Source organism: Myotis daubentonii, chromosome 14 (genome assembly GCF_963259705.1).
Source record: "Myotis daubentonii chromosome 14, mMyoDau2.1, whole genome shotgun sequence".
Lineage (NCBI taxonomy): Eukaryota > Metazoa > Chordata > Mammalia > Chiroptera > Vespertilionidae > Myotis > Myotis daubentonii.
Genome location: NC_081853.1, coordinates 23,064,965 through 23,083,837, shown reverse-complemented (window position 1 = coordinate 23,083,837; position 18,873 = coordinate 23,064,965). Strand labels below are relative to the sequence as shown.

Genomic DNA, 18,873 nt, shown 5'->3' with positions numbered 1-18,873 from the left:
AGCTTTCTGGCAACTTCCTAGTGAGAACTTAGGCAAGTTACTTAATTTTTCAAAATCTATGTCTTTGTAGAAATAACCACCCTATTATTAACCGTTCCTATAGTTAATGCAAGGATTACATGAAACCGTATCTAAAGGAGCTAGCACGGGTATTGACACTCAGTAAGTGCATGGGAAATGAGAGCTGTCATATTATCTTTGCTGTTGTCTTACAAATGCAATATGCAGAGCAGCCAGCAACACTTGGGCCCAATTATTTGCCATCCCTGGGGAACAGAAACTCTCTTTGCCCTGGCAGAAGGCAAGAACCAAGAATTCCAAACAATTTATTTTCTAAGAATCAATATATTTTCTTCTTTTGAAATAAATACAAACCAGTTTGAAAGGTGGGGAATCTATGGGAAGGAGGGGAGAGGGGACAGGCCCCAGTCTTTTTAGTACCAAATGACTCTGGCGCGACCGGAAACGCAGTTACAAATGAGAATAATTTAAATTCTCCACTAATTACAGTATTTACAAAAGCAGGGGAGGGGGTCACCTAGTGCCCCTCTTCCAGGCTGGACAGACATCAATCCCACTGTTAGGCAGGGCGGATGCCCATTCACCATATTACCTGCACAGGCCTCAGGCCACTAGGCAGTTATGGATTCTCCTGGCATGAGCAGGCAGAGGTGATGGGATGGCCTGTTTTATGCAGTGTCCTAACCTTGGCCCACCACTCTGCACTGCAATGCTGTGAGGTCTCTGGAGCTTTCTGGCCTGTGGGACCTCCCCTCTCTTTGCACAGAGCTACCATGGGCCCTTGGAGTGTTCTGTACAGTCCAGCTGCACTCAGGGCAGGAGGGACCTCCCCCACCCAGCTTCCCCTGAGACTGGCCCCAAGACCAGGAATGAGTCAGTGCAGAGGCCGGTGCCACTCCAGGACAGTGAGCAAAGGGGAGAGAGGTGGCAGGGCACCGTAGATTGGGCTGTGCTGGGCAGTATCAGTCACTATCACTGGTCTCGCTGCTCTGCTCGCCCTGGACCTTGCTGCGGTGTTGCAGAGCCCTATGGTAGGCAATCTGCACTGATTTGCGGATGTTAGACTTGCGGCCCTCTAGCATCTTCTCCTTGTCGAGGTCCTGGTTCACACCCAGAGGCACCAGCTTAGTCCTAGGCAGCCATTGCCTACAAGAGGAAGTGAGGATCAATTAAATCATCTCTGGGAGAGCAATAAGCACCAGCCTTCCTCACTCATTTAAAAACACCTCCTGAGAACGAGGCTCTGGTGGGCACTGGGGTTCCCTGCCCTCAAATAACTGTTCACAGTGATAAAAGAGCCCAGTCAACTGTCACACTGAGCGGTAACCACAAGGTATTTATGGGTGCAAAAAGGAGCCCTGACCTAACCTGAAATAGTACCCTGTCCCACAGGCTCCAAGCAGACTTTACTGGTATTAAAAATCCTCTGCGTATAGTTAACAAAAAGATTACATTATGTAAACGAGACAGAAGAGGGATTCAGAGTCTGACTTTATGCCTGCTTTATCCTAATCTTGTCACCATGGAGGCAGAGGTGGGAAAACTAAGTATAGAAATCACCTCGATCTGGGTGGGGAGCCACTCCCATATTTGTCAGTCACTGATGGTTCTTTGTTTTCTAGTCACAGCTGTTTGTCAGCTGTGCCCAATCAGTTGCTCAGACTTTTTCTTAAAGGCCTAAGTCCCTCCCCCACTGATTGGTGACAGCCCAGCCTGTCTGTTGCTGGAATTTCCTCACAGTCTGCCCCCATTTCCAGGGTTGTATTTGTGGCTGTGAGTCACCACATGCTCCCCTCCTCCCTTACCAGGTTCGCTTGTTGTCAAAGAAGAGGACGAGGTAGAGATGCTCTCGGGCTTCCTGGGTCATCTGCTCCCCAAGTTTCAGCACCTCTAGTGGGGGCACAGGAATGGGAACCCCATGGTGGAACATACCTTCCCGGGGCATCTTTGGATCAATGATCTGAAGGAATAGTAAGACCTTGGTTTGGTTCAGTCCCCTCTTCCCCAAGGCTTACTCTACCTAAGAATTTGGAGACTCCTTTGAAGTAGAGACATGGAAAGATTATCATGCTACTGCAATGCTGACCTTCTTCCTATGCTGAATTACTTCAGAGCCCAAGGGGTCATGGGAAGGAAAAGGGAAAGCTGGAGAAACTAATCAGGGGCCTGTAATTCTCTACCTGCCAAAGACCCTTGTACTCTGCAGCTCAGCAGAGAGTAGAAAAAGTCTACTAATTGTAAGTCTGCATTCTGGGGTTGACAGGCAAGGGTTATGACAAAAAAAAGGAGAAGCCTACCAGAGCTGGGTACGATGGGTACCCTCGGCACTTGGCCCACACAAGGTCCAGAGCATCCAGCGGGGAGTCCTCATCCTCTGACAGCCAGCCAGCTCCCCGGCCCAGACTCTTCCTTACCACTTCACAGGAATGGGAGAGAGGGGGCAGATCAGCAGACAGGGGGCTGGTAAGGCCCGGACACTGGGGCCCCAGCATCCCTGGCCTTGGGCGAGGGTACTTACTGCTGTGGCCCACGCCGCGGCCAGTACCCACGGAGTAGGCCTCATTCTCAGTGCCTGAGGTATCTTCACTGCTGTCCTCTGGGAATGTGCCCCGAGAGAAGGAGGGCTTGCCCCTGCCTTGTTTTGAGGGTGTTGTGCTGTAGACAAAACAAAGGGAGCTCAGCTCAAAGAAGAGTGGAGAATGGCATGGTGGGTGTCCTTTCTTCTTTAAACCCCCAGCGTCTAAGATTTTTGGAAAGCAAAAACTACTTAAAGATTTTCAAATCCAAATGCTCTCAGTGGCTTGGCAGTGATTTGACTGATGTGGGCTGGGTTTGGCAGTGGTGATGATGAATGTATACCCTGTCTAAAAGCAATACTGGCCAGATTTGCCAGACCTAGTTTTTAAAAAGAACACAGAAACTGGGAATTTTATGTGGTACCTCTGAATTCATTTTTAAAAACTCACCATGCTGGCCAAACAAAATATGTCTGTAGGCCAAATCCAGGCCACAAAGCAAGAGTTTATGCCCTCTGCTCTAAAACATCAGCTGAACCCTGTATGGTTCCCTCCATTCCATTATGGTGATACGCTCATCTATTTCATTTATTTTTCAGAGAACCTTGGATTTGAGCCATCTTAATCTAGGCTGAGATGGCTGCCACCCCACTTCCCACAGGGAAACCCAGAAGGGCATCCCAGAGGCAGGCCTTGATCTGGAGGGCCGGTACCTGGTCCGATCTGAGGCAGCACTGCTGCTGCTACTGCTGCTGGACTCAGAGTCTGAGCTGCTCCGGGGAAGGCTGCAGTCATTACGATATACCAAGAAACTCTTCTTGACTGGCTGGTTTCCACTGCTGAAGCCATTGGCTGGTAAGTCTTGGTTGGGGGGGAAGGGGAGGAGGGAAGGAATCGGTCAGGAAGATGTAGATCAGAGATGACATGGGGGTAAGAGGTACTTAAGAGCCTTGGCTTCCCTTTCTGTGCTGGAATATTCCTCCAACCTTGGCCAGCAGAGCTAGCTCTGGGTGGTGTCCACCACAGCTGGCCACAGCCCTGCCCCACCCCTTACACTTCCCTCAGCAGTTATAGACCTTAGGACAAAAATGGCTTAAAGGGCAAGAGATCACCAAGGAGGATGAGAAGAGAAAAGGTGAAGTGATACAATGGAGGGGGGCTTGGATGGGAATCTAGCTGGATCAGTGTCTTTGGGTTTCAGTTTCCCAGTCTGTAAAATGAGGGGATTGAATTAAATGATTCCTAAGGGCCCTTCTAGCTCTGAGATATTATGGGAAAATGAAGGGATAGGTGGAAGTTATGTTGGGAAAGATAGTAGCTTTGCTCACTCTCTTGGGGTACTGGGTGGTGAGGCTCACCCATTGGGGGGTCTTCTGTGGATTTATCACTGTCGCTGTCTGAGCTCGAACTGGGCCGGGGGCTCCTACCCCGCTTGCGCTGACGCAGGGAGCCCATGATGGGAAGCTGAGGGGGCCCCACAGGACTGCCTCCGTGGCTGGGGGTCATCTGGCTCTCCCGGTTTTTGGGGGGCCGGCCCGGCCTCTTGGGCGGTCCAGCTGTCTTCGGGTTCTTTTTGGAGAACAGAACTGAGGTTCTCCTGCCCACCTCATGTGCGGGGGTTGAGGACATGTTGGGACCCAGGCCTGGAGCAGAGAAAGAGAGAAGGAAAGTTGGTGAGGGGCCTGATGTGGGAAGGGCAGATGTCATCCAGGGTATGCCCTGGGTGTATAAGTCCAATACTCCAGCTATTGGTGGGGAAATGATTTGAGGGTCATGGAATTGGGAACAGTGTCTCTTATACAAATAGCCAGAGATACAGCTAAGAGGCCCCTGATTGGGGAATGAGGGAGAAAGTACAGCTAGCTGTGCAGGAAAGACCTCTGCCTTGGGGATGGCAGGGGCTGAGTGTGTGCTGCAGAGTCAAAGTCTAATTTGCTTTGGGGTCCACCTTGTTATGGGGTTCAGACCTTTGCTTGTCTCCTGGCTGCTGCTCTCCTCAGCGGCACTGTCTGTCTGCCCATCCTTGTCACAGGCTGCTGGGTGAGGTGTCAGGCTGCCCCGGCTGGAAGGGCCATGGCGCTCAGGCCCATCCCTTCCAGTTTCCCGCTGGTGGGCAAGCTTCCGCCGAAGTGCTGTCATCTCTTTCTTGATCATCTTTGCGCGCCGTGAGCGGCCCACACTCTGCTTGCTGGAATTCACTTCATCCAACCGTTCCAGCAACAACTTCAGCTGCTCTTCCACTGGCAGGTGCTTCTGGTTCTCCAACAGGACCAGCCGCTCCTCCTCTGCTGCTAGGAGTGGGGATAGGGGGAAAAGGTCAGATTCAGAGCAGCTCTTTGGCCCCCTTAAATCTGGACAGGCAGTAAGAAACCCACTCTTGCCCGGTCGGTGTCACTAGATGGTTGAATCAGGAGGTCACGGTTCCATTCCTGGTTAGGGCACATGCCTGGTTGCGGGCTCAGTCCCCAGTGTGAGGCGTGCAGGAGGCAGCCGATCAATGATTCTCTCATCATTGATGTTTCTCTCTCTCTACCTCTCCCTTTCTCTCTGAAATCAATAAAAATATATTAATAAAAAGAAAAGAGTCCTAGGCTTGACTCAGTGGATATTAGCCTATGGACTGGAGTCCCAGGTTCGACTCCAGCCAAGGGCACATGCCTGGGTTGCGAGCTCGATCCCCGGTGGGGGGCGTGCAGGAGGCAGCCGATCAGTGTTTCTCATCATTGATGTTTCTATCTCTCTCTCATTCTCCCTTCCTCTCTGAAATCAATAAAGAAATATATTTAAAAAAGAAAAGAAAAAGAAACCCTTCTCCCCTCAGCTGCTCGCCAGGAACAGCCATAAAATAGCAGAACCAAGATGTGAGCTGACAGGCATTGCTATCCATTCACCAGCCTGGCTTCCTGGGGATAGCTTGTCACTGCTCAGCCTAAGTGCTTCCCACCTACACTGCCTGCTCCCAGGAGGGGACTTTTGGAAAGCTGTTCATCCCTAGCATTGGCCTCTTATGTGTGTGTGACTCATCACCCACCATCTTCAGTGTGGTGTGGGGCCTCGTCTCCAGCCAGGTTGTGGGGGATATGCATGCCCGTCTCAAAGTCAATGCCCATTTTTTCTGCCTGGCGCCGGGCCTGGCGGAGCACAGCACCACCCTGCTCACGGAGCCGCACCGCTGCCCGGTAGAAGATGGTGTCCTTGGCGTTATACTTGAGGCAGTTGCTGACGATGAGGTTGAAGTCCTCCTCAAAATCATCAAAGTTCAGGTAGCGATAAGCCTCCAAGTTCTGCTTCATGGTGAAAAAATCCATGGGCTTTTTGATGTGGTCTAGGTAGTCAGGTACCTGGGAGAACAGGGTAGGTGTAGCTAAGTGGAGATATGCTTCTCATTCCCCCTGAACCCCTGCCCCTAATACTACCCTTTGAAATGCATCCAGTAACCTCCTCCCACCAGTTAGAGGTAGGCGTATAGCTCAGGGGAAAAGAGAGCTGGATTCAGTCTTGACTTTACCAGTCACAAGCTGTGTGATCTTGGCAAGTCTCTTAACCTCTCTGGACCTTCTTTTCCTGGCCTGGAAAAGTGATAAAATTACTGCCAAATCCACCTCCTACAGCCGTATGAGGCTTCAACAAGAAAATAGCTAGGGGAGTCCTCTGGAAGTAATACGAGCTTGCATTCCTATAGCTCTTTTTTGCTTATCATTAAGACTTATAAAGAGGCTGCTGCCTTAGGCCTCTCATTTTATACCTTTTAGAAAGAAGAGTCTGCCAATCAGAACCTAGGGCTTCAGAGCTGGTTCTTTAGGTGCTGAGCCTTCTAAAGTCTCTGTTCTAGGGGTCAGCATCCAGAAAGTGTCTTCCTGCCCCGTGGCTATTCATTTGGCAGACTCAGTCCCTGCCTCTGGGGAGTGCAGATTGCCTCCCATTCTGGGCACTTGTAGTATGAAAGGGACAAGACAGAGTCCATGTGATGCATGTGGCGCCAGTTCATCCTGGAGCCCCCGAGCCACCAAGCCCCTCTCTTCAAGGTCCCCTCCTAGTCCCTGGCCCAGACCTGCAGCAGGGGTCCAACTGAGAGAGGAACAGAAAGAAGGTGGAGTGAGGGGAAGGGATTCTTACTTCGTCCAATTCGGTTACCTCAGACAGAGGGACCGGCTCGCTGAAGATGTTGCCTGTGTCCTTCTCTTGGAGCTGCTCCAAGGTTTTGCGAAGGAGGATGAGAAAAGGGGTCAGCTGCATCTCCATGGCAATCTGCTGGACCTTGATCTGACACACATAAAGGCCCAATCAGCCAGGCCCAGGCCAGTCCCTTGGTAGAGGTCTGAGGAGATGGTCAAAGCTGGTTTGGGAATTCGCCTTCCTTCCCACCCCCAACAGCTGGGTATACTCACTCAGGTCTATGTTCTACAACAACCCACCCAGTGAAACTCCCCAACTACTCTGGCCTTTCCCTTCCTTGATTTAACTTACAGCACTAGCTACTTGTATCACATAATTAAGAGTTCCATTCATTCTCTCCTCTGACATTCTGTTTCTGGTGAGCCCGAGAGCACATTGAGCATCAACCCTATTACTTGCTGGCTAGACAACACATGCTTTTCCTTCTCCCACATATGTTTTCTCCGCTGGAAAACAGAGCTGGCCCAGGAGCACTCACCGTCTCCCTTTTGAGTTTCTCCCGCTTGCGAATCAGCTCTACCAGCAGCCGAGCTCTCTCTAGGTCATGCCGGAGCCGCTGCCAGGACTTGAGCTGTTCTTTGAGGGCCCAGTTCTTATCCTCAGAATCTCTCTGTAGAAGCAAAAAGGGAGTCAGAAGATGATGAGGGAGTCAGAGGAAAGGGCAGAGGAGAGGATAGCCCAGAAAACTGGGGCTAAGGGCAGGTAAAGCCAAAGGAGGGGGCACAGGAACTTACTGGCAGGTGTGCCAGCTCAAGTGGGAGCTCCTCAACCTAGGTGTCTCCTGTGCCAATGCTTGGTATACACTTGTTGAGTAAATGAATAAACACATAGGAACAGTACCCTTCTACAAGTGGATAATTTGTAAGAATTTCTTCCTGGTTCTCCCCAGGAAGCATGCCCCTGCCATTCCCTTCCCCCTCTCCTCCAGGAAGCATGCCCCTGCCATTCCCTTCCATCCCTCATCTCAAGAAAAAAAATTTCTTCCTGAGCCTGGTTTGAAGGCTAGCTTAAAAAAGGGAACAGTCTAAGCTCTCAGACACTGGATGCTATAGTTACAAATCTTTTTATATATATATATATATATATATATATATATATATATATATATATATATACATATATATATATATATATATGTATATGTGTGTGGCACATACACACATACACACACACACACACACACACACACGCATATATATATATACATACATATATATATATTATTGATTTCAGAGAGAAAGGGAGTGGGATAGAGAGATAGAAACATCAATGATGAAAGAGAATCACTGATTGGCTGCCTCCTGCACGCCCCCTACTGGGATTCAAGCCCGCAACCTAGGCATGTGCCCTTGATTGGAATCAAACCTGGGACCCTTCAGTCCGCAGGCCAATGCTCTATCCACTGATCCAAACTGGTTAGGACATATAGTTACAAATCTTGATCCTTATCCCCTGGTATTAGTTCCCAGAGCCCACAGGGAATATGACACAGTACCCCAACTTGGTCACAGTTCCTCTGAGACTGCAAATGTGTCTGCAGGCGACGTAACAGCGGGACCCCGTTCCGTGACTGGCGCTTCAGTGTCCAGTAGCTGTGCAGCCTCTGCATGAACTGGCTCTTCCTTTGGATTGTTAGGCGGTTCGTAATTTTACTGAGCCTAGGAAGCAGGATAACAAATTTTCTTACGTAAAACAAGGGTGTCTAGCTAGTCTATTGTCAAAAAGTTTGTGACATCGGGCTTAAGGCAAAGAGCAAACAGTGCCGTCAATGGCACCTCAGCAGACAGAAAGCCAAGCTCCCAGCACTAATCCAGATCCCTAACCCTGCCCTGTTCCCCAGGGGGTCAGGGAGTTTGGCTCCTAAGATTGCTCTATTTGACCCTGGGATACCCAACTCACACTGAGCGTTACAAGGTACAGTATAGGAAATTGACTAGGTAAAGTAAGAGTTAAAAATAACTGATCACAGCCCTCATTTGGATTCACAGTGGCAGTAATTACTTTGTGATTCCTTAAGCATTTCCTTCCCCCCTTTTCATTCCAGTTCTCCTTTCAGAGTCAGACTATTTCTTCTTCTGTGGCTGGTAGCTATTACATTCTCTTTCTTCCTAACTTAAACCACACCATCAAAGTGAAGGGCAGTTTAAAATATATGTTAGGTCTGCCAGATAAAACTGGGAAGTTTCTGGCTCCTAATGTAAGAGTCAGGTGACTTGCTACAGCTAATCTCATTGGGATTTTTTTTTAAACTTCTACATAGCTTCTGATAGGAAGAAGATAACCCAACCCTGTCACTTCACTCAGGGGGCTATCAGTCTCCAGGAGGGTTTGTTCTTCCCAACCTGTCCACTGCTCCCCACATACCTGTGTGGTGGAATGCAGGGCACTGAAACCACAGGTGCTGCTGCCCTCTTCTCTGCCAGGATCTTTCGTGCCTTTTTCATCTTGATCCGGGACTTGGCCTTGGCCTTCTTAACCTTCTCTGAACTCCAACTCTTACCCTCATCCTCCTCCTCATCCTCCTCCTCCTCACCCTCACTGTGGGACAGGGCAGGCAGCCGGCGAGCTGAACCTGGGGGTGTATGGATGTCACAGTAGGCTGTTTTGCGGACGCTAAAGGAGGTGCCATTGGCACCTGTCTCCCGCACAGGCTCCATCTTCATGTAAAGGCCGGCCTGCTGGGCACATGTCACGTGGAAGGCTGTGTAGCAGTTGGCTTTGTGGCACTGAATGCAGGCCCCTGAGCCCCGCTGTTTGCAAATGTAGCAGGTGAGCTTCCAGCGAGCTGGCGGGATGTGCTCGATGCTGTCGATTGGCTCCAGGAAGACTGTGTTGGCAAAGCAGACCTCAGGGATCCACAGGGCACACACCACATGGGCCCAGCGCCCATCATCTGTCTGCTTAAAGGCACCACCCTTATTGGGGCACAGGGCACAGTCCACAGCACGTGAGGGTGATTGTAGACAGCGGCGGCACAGCCACTGGCCCTCAGGGATATAGGGGACGCCATAGCATTCCTGGTGCACAGCCAGGTTGCACATGTCACAAAAGAGGATGACGTTGCTGTTCTGGCATTCACCATCATTGCAGATACAGCACACAGCATCCTCATCCACTAGTGCATTGGGGTCGCCTTTATTGTGGCTCTCAAAGTAGGACTCCTTCTCCAGCCGGTCCATTAAGTACTCAAAGATCTCCTGCGGGATGGGACTCACACCCTCCGTCTTCCGTCGTTCGTTCATGATATCCAGCCAGATGTAGTCCTCTTCATCCATGTCATACTCTACCTCCTCATCCAGCTCCTCTGCTGACTTCTCAATGTACCTGCAGTGGACACAGGCAGCTCAGCATCATACAGTTGAGTTTTTCCTCCCTTAAAGACAGTGTGTTACATTTGCCAAATATTTACTCTAGGCCAGGCCTGTACCTTCACATATGCTGTCTCATACCATCCTTACCTTAACCCCAAGCACTATAGATCCTGTAATCATTCCTGTTTTGCAGAAAAGGAAGCATAGTTTTAAGGTTACTGCACCTGCCCTAGCTCTCTTGTGAGAAAGTGGTAAAGCTGGGAAGTGGCATTAGGCCTGCCAACTCCAAACCTCATGTCCTACCTGCTACACAGCCTCCCTTGGGGTGCAGAGACTCAACCAGATTCCTAAAGGGAAGAAAAATGGGGCAGCTAGGATCCATCTGGATGATAGTACAAAGAGCCAGTGGAAGGCAGTTCCTCAGGTGTCACTTGCAAATTATATGTAAGTTGTTTTAGCACCAGTTGGCAGTGTCCTGAATGGAGCTGCTATGGGTCTTGTCAGCTGTTGCCAGCACCAGCTCAGGGCTCCCTCAAACTATAGGTACTGTCTTTGTTCTCTGGATAGCATTGGGAGATAACAATCAGAATAGTTAAGATATACTATGAGCCAGGTATTGTGCTAAATTACCACATTTATTTTCACCACAGCCATAGGGTCAATATTCTTATTGCCCTTATTTTGCAGATGAGGAAATTCAAGCTTTGAGAAGTTAATTAATTGCCCAACACAGAAAGGTCACACAACCAGGAAGTGGCAAAGCTAGGATTCAGACTCCACCCTGGGCCACTCACTGGGCTCCCCACACCCTTACCATGCTCTGGATCACCTGGACTCTAGTATTGTAAAGCTATCGGGAGCTACAATAGGATGAATGGGGCGTTGGCTTCTAACAAACCTTAATTTAAATCCTGGCTCTGAAAAAAATAAAAATAAAAATCTGGTTCTGCTACTTTGTGACCTGCAGGGCATCACTGCTCTTTTCTGAACCTGTTTTATTGATGATAGAATTAAGATAATAATAATTACTCCCAAAGATGCTGTCAGGATTAAATGGAATTACAAAATTAAATGGGCTAAATCAACTGGCACAGAGCAAGCTGCACCTCTTCTCTCCACAAGGGAAATGGGGCTCTGGTGCTAGAGCAGGCCAGGCAAACAGGCTCTGGAGCCATATTATTTTATTTTTAAAAATATATTTTTATTGATTTCAGGGAGGAAGAGAGAAGGGGGGGGGGGGAGAAACATCAATGAGAGAAGCAGCATTGATCAGCTGCCTCTTGCATAACCCCCACTGGGGATCAGTCTGGGCATGTGCCCTGACCAGGAATCAAACTGTGACCTCCTGGTTCATAGGTCAACACTCACCGCCGAGCCATGCCAGCCGGGCTGGAGCCATCTTTATATGATAGCAGGCAAGTGAGCTAGCCTCCCTGGGCCTAGGTTTCTTCATCTTAAAGTGGTGATGTTAATATGGACTTATTTCATATAGCTATTGTAAGCATTAAGTGAGTTAATACAAGTAAAGTATTTAGGAACGGTACCTGGCATGCAGTAAGTACTCAATAAATGTTAGGTTTATCATTAGCTTTTGTATAACCCTGACCAACCACCTTGCTTCGATTATAGCTGTTTATGTGTTGAACTTCTCCATAGGATAGAGGCAAGAACCATGTTTGATTTACCACACAGAAACAGGTTCCCAGTGTTGTTCATTTGAAAGGTATTTTGGGGGTGGAAGGGAAGAGAGAGACTTAAATGCTATGTCTATAGGAAGCAACTTATTCCTTAGCCCTTACCTCTTCCCAAAGGTGACTACAATGCCCTCATCCTTGAAAAAGGGTGTGGCTCAGAGATAGTGTGAACCATATGGCCCCTTCCAGACCTTGAAAACAGCTCCAAAACTTTCCTCTGCCAAGACCTTACCTGATGGTGCATAACACACTTCCACAGTGCACCCAGATTACAGGCTACAGCACAGATAAGGTAGGTTGCATGTCATGTAGAATTCCTGGCTCACCAGCTGACACTCCACCCTCCTACTCCCCCTCAAGAAAGCACTCAGATGCAAGCAAGAGAAAGTGGTGTTATTAGATTATCTCAATTCTTCCCAAATTTACATGGAAAGCAAATAATTTCCGTTTTGCTAACAACAGTAATAAATTACATGCAACATACCTCCAACTGATAGAGAACAGACCTGATCCCCAGGAGGAAAAAGTGAATCTGCCCTGGAGAACAGACCTGATCCCCAGGAGGTAAGAGTGGAAGGAAGAAGAAAAGGAGCAGAATGAGCTGGGCTAAGCTGCCTATCAGAGCAAAGAGCGCCGTTAGGAGGGAGCCATTAGGAGGGGGCAGGCCCTGAGGGGCCTCTGTGTTGGGGATGGACATGACAGTCTAACAGAAAAGAGATAGTGGAAAATCAGAAGGAGGTGAAGCTGGGCTGGATAGAAAGGAAGGAGACTGGCTAAGACAAGAACAGGCGAGAGAAAAAAGTGACACACTGAGCCAAATTACTTGGGTTCCCACAGATTTGCTTTTGTGAGATTTGCCTTTTATGACATTAGTATATCATCATATGAATGGCACTTTTGGTAAAAACTTTTCATATAAAAACCTTTATAAATCCTTCTCAGAGATCAGGCCTTCTGATTAGTTGACACCAAAGATTGCTCCTTAACTAACTCATCAGAATGCCTTTTTTGCCTTGGATGCCTACTCTCAGAGGTAACTTTTACACTTGGTTTTTGTACCGTCCTTCAGCTAGGCTTTCTGTATATAATTTTATGACCACATTGCCCCACCCCTTCATTTTTACAAGGAATTTAGACTATGCCTTTGACTTTATTAAGAGCCACTGTGAAAAAAACAAAAGAGAGCCACTGTGACAAACTTTTGGAAGGAAGTGGGGTACCAGGAGATAAATAAAAAGGCCATTGGAGGATTACAAAATATAGTTGATGGAAACACCACTTAGGCATGCTAAAGGATGGGCATGCTAAATAACAGAACAATGGGAAAATTACCCCTGCAGATTTACAAATTGCTTTTAGGACCTTATGAAATCAGTGTCCCAGTCTTTTACCTTTAAACCAGCAGAGGAATATTAAACCAGCTCTACAGATGGGGTCACTAGAATACCAGAGCCAGATGCCTTTCCCAAAGTCACACAGTGAGGGAATGGAGAGGCTCAGGAACCAGAGAAGGGATCCTCTGATACAGTGGAAATAGTGCAGCTTTGGCGTCAAAAGAACCTGGGTTTGAATACTGGTTCAGCTACCTACTGGCCTTTGACTTTTGGTAAGTCTAGCCCCCTTTCTGTAGTTTCCTCATCTGTGGAATGAGAACAATACCTACCTAAGTGGGTTATGAGAACAACATGAAGGAGTAGTTATAGTAAGTGCCACCATCATTAGCTGGAGTACTGTTCCTCTTACTGCCCTAAGAGTGTGCTGCTGCTATCCTTCATCCCTGCTATTCTCCTGTCTGCTGCCTGTCACTGCTCTCCGCTCCCGAGCCCTGCTTGACCAGTGTTCCAGAGTTAGGAGGCGGAGGTGGCCTTACCGGTAATAGGAAGTTGGCCGGGGTGGGGCATCAGGGGTGTCTTGCTCCAGCTCCCGGTATACAACCTCTGGCAACTTGGGAGTGGTGCTGGCAGAAGCATTATGGTGGTGGTGATGGTTGGAATCCTTGCGCTTCTCCTTGTTCTTATGCTTGCCTGACTTGGGAGTCACAGCCGGCGTCTCAGTGTTCTCTTTGTTGCTGCCATTCTCAGGGGCCTCCTCGGGGGCCTCATCATCCTCTGACACCACATCTAGGTTGTCAAAGATGCTGATGCGATGGACGCGGCCGTGCAGGTCTACCTCCACCATGCGCTGGGCCTGTGCATAGCTCATCACCTCACGGCTGGGTGACTGTGATACCTCTGAGGGGCTGGGTGACTGCTTGTTGGCTGGGCGTGACTGGCGCCCCTTCTTCTTGTGCTTACGGAGAGGAGTCTGCTGCGGGGGTGGTGGGTTGTCGTGGTCATAATGGTACAAGTGGTACTCAATACCACTGTAACTCTTGTAGACCTTGCGGCAAGTCTCCACGGGGCATTCATATGGTGGCTTAGTTGCCCGCAAGTTGTGGCAGAAAGTCTTCACGTCAAAGTCCACCCCCATGCTGTCACATCTAGAATTTACAGATAAGTTAGCATAGGCCTGGGGAAGAGTTTATGACCACTCCCCCCACTCCCTCCAGCCCTTCCTCTCTTCAAGGATCCTGGCCAGCCCACCTCTATAGCATATGCAAATACCATCTTCTCCACATCATGGCCACACTATGGGCCTCATCACCTCTTGCCTGGTTATTCTGCCCTATGCCTCACCTCTTCTAGCCTAATATTGCATAATGTGGCCAGAGTGATGTTTTTACCAAGTAGCAACAGTCATTTCAATCTATGATTAAAAGCTTTCTGATGTTCCCTACTTACTTCAGGATAATATCCAAATTCCCTATGTTGACATTCAAGTGCTCCTTTCATTGTTTGGCCCTAGTCCTCCTTTCCAGACTCTTCTTTTCACCAGTTGCAGTTGTGTTTCTGTCTATCCAAGGCAACTTGCCATTTCTTGAAAGTTATAACCTCTCCTTCCTGCAAGACGATCTCTATTGGAATGCCTTCCATCCTTTCTGATTGGTGAGCTCCTACTCATTCTTCAAAACCCAGATTAAATGTCACTTCTGTTATGTCTTTGTCTCTCCTATGGGGAACTCTGCTTTCATAGCATTCCATTTTCACCTCTTTGTCTCCTCCCACTAGTCTGGGAGCTATGCACTGCAGACACCAGAGCCTACCCACCTTTATATCCCCAGTACTTGGAATGCAGTGGACATTCAGTTTTTGGCAAATGAATGAATAATGTGTTGAATGAATAGAGGAATGAGGGATCAGCAGATTTGGGGCTGAGAGAGATGGATGAAGGCTAGTGTTAGCCCATGTAGTAGCTTGAATGGGTAGCAATGATTTAGTCCTGGTATCCAGCAGAATCACTGGATTATAGAAAGAATTAGTTCATTTCTGAGGTCTTGAGGGGAAGTCTATGTCCTGGCCCTGGCAGCTGTACCAAGTCCTAAGGGTACAAACAGGAACAAGACAATCCAGGCACACTCAACTCCATGCTGGTCCTCAGGGCCCTCCCATTCTCCTCTCCAGTGTTCCTGGGTGAATGGAGACAGCAGATGGCACCAGCCCCCAGGAAGCCCAGCTTAGTCAGAGACTGCCCCAGTTTCTCCAGGCTTAGTTGAGTTTAACAATTCAGCTAGGGACTTGGCACCATTCCAGGTAGTGCCACCCTGAGCTCCCTGACAAACAAGGACCCCTCTAGGCCTCTATTCTCCTGCAACTTAACCAAGCAAGTGGGCTGCTTCAGCCTCTCTTTGTCAAAGCACCCAACTTCCATGTCAGTAAAACTATTAGTTAAACGCCAGCTCCCTTCTACTTCCTACCTGCTTCTGTGTCTTTAAATACAGACCAATTAGAAGCACAAATAAGCTCTCCTCTTTCAGTGATGGGTCCCTGGTGAACACTACAGCTCTGCTGCCCTGGCTCCCCAGCTTCCGAAGTAGCACAGAGACCCGGGCTGATGTCCCGCTGGGAGTCAGTGGCAGAGGCACAGGGGAGGGAGCCAAAAACTTAGATCTGAAAGGCTGTGGGCCCAGGGGGGTGGCGGCGTAACTCAGGGGGCTAGAGGAAGTTGGGGGCGGGAGCCGAAGGGATCAGGCCCAGCCCAGGCGTTGCCCGCAGCCCTACCCGGATGAGGCTAGGTTTCTCTTTTGTCGAAGTGTAACAAGTTAAACAAGGCTCCCCTCCTGAAGTTGACCCTGGTAGCCACGAAGGATACACTGTTGCCCGGGATTCCCGCTGGGAGCGAAGGCACTGTCAGTTCTTCCGCCTGGAGGGGGTTGGAGCGGCCCGAGGGGCACCTGGGCAGGACTGCTCAGTGCACGCCCCACAAAAGTACTCAACTCCTTCCCCGCTAGCCACTCTCGCCCTGGTCCCAGGCCCGCACTCACCGGCCACCTCGAGTCCGGGCTCATCGCCGGGGCCGCCCGCCGGGGCTCCGACCCCACTTGGCGGGGAAAGACGGGCCGGGGAGGGAGAGCCCCAATTCCGGAGACTTCAGACCTCGCCACCCCGGCCCCTTGCCGTCCCACGCTCTGGCCCCGGCTCCCCGGGATTCCCGCGCTGACCCCCGCCGCTCCCGGTTCCGCCGGAGCCCCGGTGTCTCAACTCGGTCGGCTGTCTCCTGTTTCGAGAGCCCCTAAATTGCCCGGTCTCGGGACCCGGCGCCGCTGGAACAATGGAGGCTCCCGGAGGCAGCGCGGGGACGGCGGCAGCAGAGACGGTGGCGGCAAAGGCAGGGACAGCGGCGGCGGCAGCAGCGGCGGCGACGGCGTCTGCGCAGGGTAAACGTAGTGCCGCGGCGCTGCCGAACTGCACTTTCGCCACAAATCTCCGCCCGCCAACCGAGGCTCCAGAGACCATCCTCTGGAACTCGTAAGGGCCCCCTGAACATCCCACAGGGCTTCTCTAGCACCTCCATCTTAGAGTTGAGTTTAGTCGCGGTACTCAGGATCCGGAGTGGTGGGGCCATGTGTGGCGAATCTGCGGCCCCGAACGTTGAGCGCGGGGCTGGACTGGAGGAGCCCGCCCTTCTCCCTTCCCCCTCAGTCTCCTCCCTCCCTTGTCCCTCCCCGACGCTGGCGCCGCGGCTGCGGTGAAGTCCTGGCCTTGGTCTCCCAGGAAGGCTGCGAGGCGGGGCCAGAGCCATGGGGCGGGGCGGGGGGGGGGGCAGGGCAAGGAGCAAGAGGGACGTGGGCTTGAGCCTAAGGAAGACCCGGATTTATGGTAGGGGCGGGGCTGGAGGAGACTAAACCAGCCTGTGGGGCGGGGCTTTGGAGGGGGCGGGCTTTAGGGGGCGGGGTCACATGTAAAATACCTCCTGGCTGGGAGAATAGGGACTGAACCGGGGCAAAGAGTGAGGCTAAACCCGAGTGGGGCCTCAGGAAACTAAGGGCGGGGCTTCGGATGGGTGTGGAAGGTGGAGCTGGGATTGGAGGAAAGGATAGACCTGGGGAAAACGAAGCGAGGCTTCAAGGAAGGGGCGGGACTTGGGAAAGGTAAAGGGGCGGAACTAGACGGAAAAGGCGGTATCGGGTTAGGAATAACGGGGCGTGGCTGAAGGAAAGGGAAGGAGCTTGGGAAAGGTAATGGAGCAAGACTGGAGGCAAGGTGTGGATCCGAAAGAAGGGACCGGTTTTGGGGAGGTGCAGAGGGCTGTTGGGGCGTGAAAGGGCTTGTCTACGGTAAAATGGGATTCGGATACCTGGAACCCTGTAGGTTGGCGGAGAAATGTATCAGGGCTACGGTTTGCCAGGTGGGAGATGATCTCAGAACTGGGCTCTGCCAGGATAACTCGGTTGGAGCATCGTTCAGATGCACCTGGGTTGCTGGCTCTGTCCAGGTCAGGGCACGTGCAGGAATCAACCAATGAATGCATAGGTGTGTGGGACCACAGGTCAATGTTTCTCTCATCAATAAATTTTATTTTTTTATATTTATTTTAGAGAGGAAGGGAGAGATAGAAACATCAATGATGAAAGAGAATCATTGATTGGCTGCCTCCTGCATGCCCCCCACCCGGGATGGAGCCCCCAACCCAGGCATGTGCCCTTGACCGGGATCGCACCCAGGACCCTTCAGTCTGCAGGCCGACTGAGCTAAACCGGCCAGGGCTCATCAATAAATTTTAAAAACACAGACAGCTGGTTTTAATGTGGCTAGGCCACTTAGTAGCTACACGAACTAGGGCAAGTTGTTAAATTCTTCCTACCTCAAATTTCTTGTAAAACGCAGCTCCAAAGCTTTATTGATAGTTCTTGGGGGCTTTGGAGAACTTTGGTGCTAGGGAGAGTCCATTTGTTAAACATGCTTCTCACTAAGCCTCCAGTTTTGCCATCAAAGAGGTGTGTGAAAGAGTCTTTCAGGGTTTGGGGGCAAAGCCCAAAGGATCTGGAAACTTCTATTTTATGTTATTTCAAACCTTGCATTCGACCCACTATAATGTATGTTTTTCTATACAGTGTTTTCCAAAAAACAACAACACCAAACCATCTTAATAAAATCGACACTCCAGGAAGATGTTTGCTGGTTAAGATCTTGGGATCTGGAGTCAAACTGAAGAGTTCAATAAGTGACTTAATCACTCTGAACCTCAGTTTCCTCATTTGTTAAATGGAGAGAAAATATAGTCCTACCTCACAGAGTTGTTGTGAGGATTAAATAGATGATGCTTATAAATCACCTAGTATAGTGTGTGATATGTAATGAATACTCAAAATATTAGCTGTTTTTATTATCCTCATTCAGAAAACTCAGACTAAATGGATGAAAACAGAGTTAATATAGTCATTTTAATTGATTTTTTACAGAGAGGAAGGGAGAGGGATAGAGCAAGAAACATCAATCAGCTGCCTCCTGCACACCCCCCACTGGAGATGTGCCCACAGCCAAGGCACATGCCCTTGGCTGGAATCGAACCCAGGACCCCTCAGTCCGAAGGCCGATGCTCTATCCACTGAGCCAAACCAGTCAGGGCAATATAGTCATTTTAAAGCTGACCTCTTTTGTCCTAGTCAATCACTCAGTGATTAGAGCGACGGTTGGAATACTGAAGGGTCCTGGGTTCGAGTCTGATCAAGGGCAGGTACATAGGTTGCAGGCTCAATCCCTGGCCTTGGTTTGGAGTGTGTGTGGGAGGCAACCAGTCAGTGTATCTCTTTTACATGGATGTTTTTCTCTGTCTCTC

General features: G+C 49.9%; 1 protein-coding gene across 14 annotated transcripts; it reads right to left on the bottom strand.

Moving 5' to 3' along the window:
* Positions 1 to 297: 297 nt before the first annotated feature.
* BRPF1 (bromodomain and PHD finger containing 1) lies at positions 298 to 16,479 on the bottom strand. 14 transcript variants are annotated; one of them, XM_059663478.1, is made up of 14 exons: positions 16,079 to 16,479; positions 14,865 to 15,135; positions 13,589 to 14,197; positions 9,078 to 10,037; positions 8,209 to 8,371; positions 7,192 to 7,323; positions 6,654 to 6,800; positions 5,569 to 5,878; positions 4,505 to 4,828; positions 3,866 to 4,180; positions 3,251 to 3,398; positions 2,319 to 2,676; positions 1,827 to 1,981; positions 298 to 1,167 (listed from the first exon to the last, which is right to left on the bottom strand). In XM_059663478.1, the coding sequence occupies exons 3-14, from the start codon at positions 14,185 to 14,187 to the stop codon at positions 984 to 986; spliced, it is 3,795 nt and encodes a 1,264-aa protein (XP_059519461.1). In that variant the 5' UTR covers positions 14,188 to 14,197; positions 14,865 to 15,135; positions 16,079 to 16,479; the 3' UTR covers positions 298 to 983. The 14 variants fall into 14 exon arrangements, with proteins under 14 accessions (XP_059519461.1, XP_059519467.1, XP_059519468.1 ...); XM_059663484.1 differs by lacking the exon at positions 14,865 to 15,135 and having other exon boundaries at positions 2,319 to 2,437; positions 2,540 to 2,676; XM_059663485.1 differs by lacking the exon at positions 14,865 to 15,135 and having other exon boundaries at positions 2,319 to 2,437; positions 2,540 to 2,676; positions 3,896 to 4,180; positions 16,079 to 16,478.
* Positions 16,480 to 18,873: the final 2,394 nt, after the last annotated feature.

Bases quoted from the DNA above. Each gene is read 5' to 3' on its own strand.
- BRPF1 (XM_059663478.1), bottom strand. From the start codon at position 14,187: ATGGGGGTGGACTTTGACGTGAAGACTTTCTGCCACAACTTGCGGGCA. The intron at 2,677-3,250 runs GTACCGGCCCTC...TTTTGTCTACAG, and splicing joins GCTGCCTCAGATCGGACCAG to CACAACACCCTCAAAACAAG. The intron at 1,168-1,826 runs GTAAGGGAGGAG...TTCCTCTTGTAG, and splicing joins TTTGACAACAAGCGAACCTG to GCAATGGCTGCCTAGGACTA.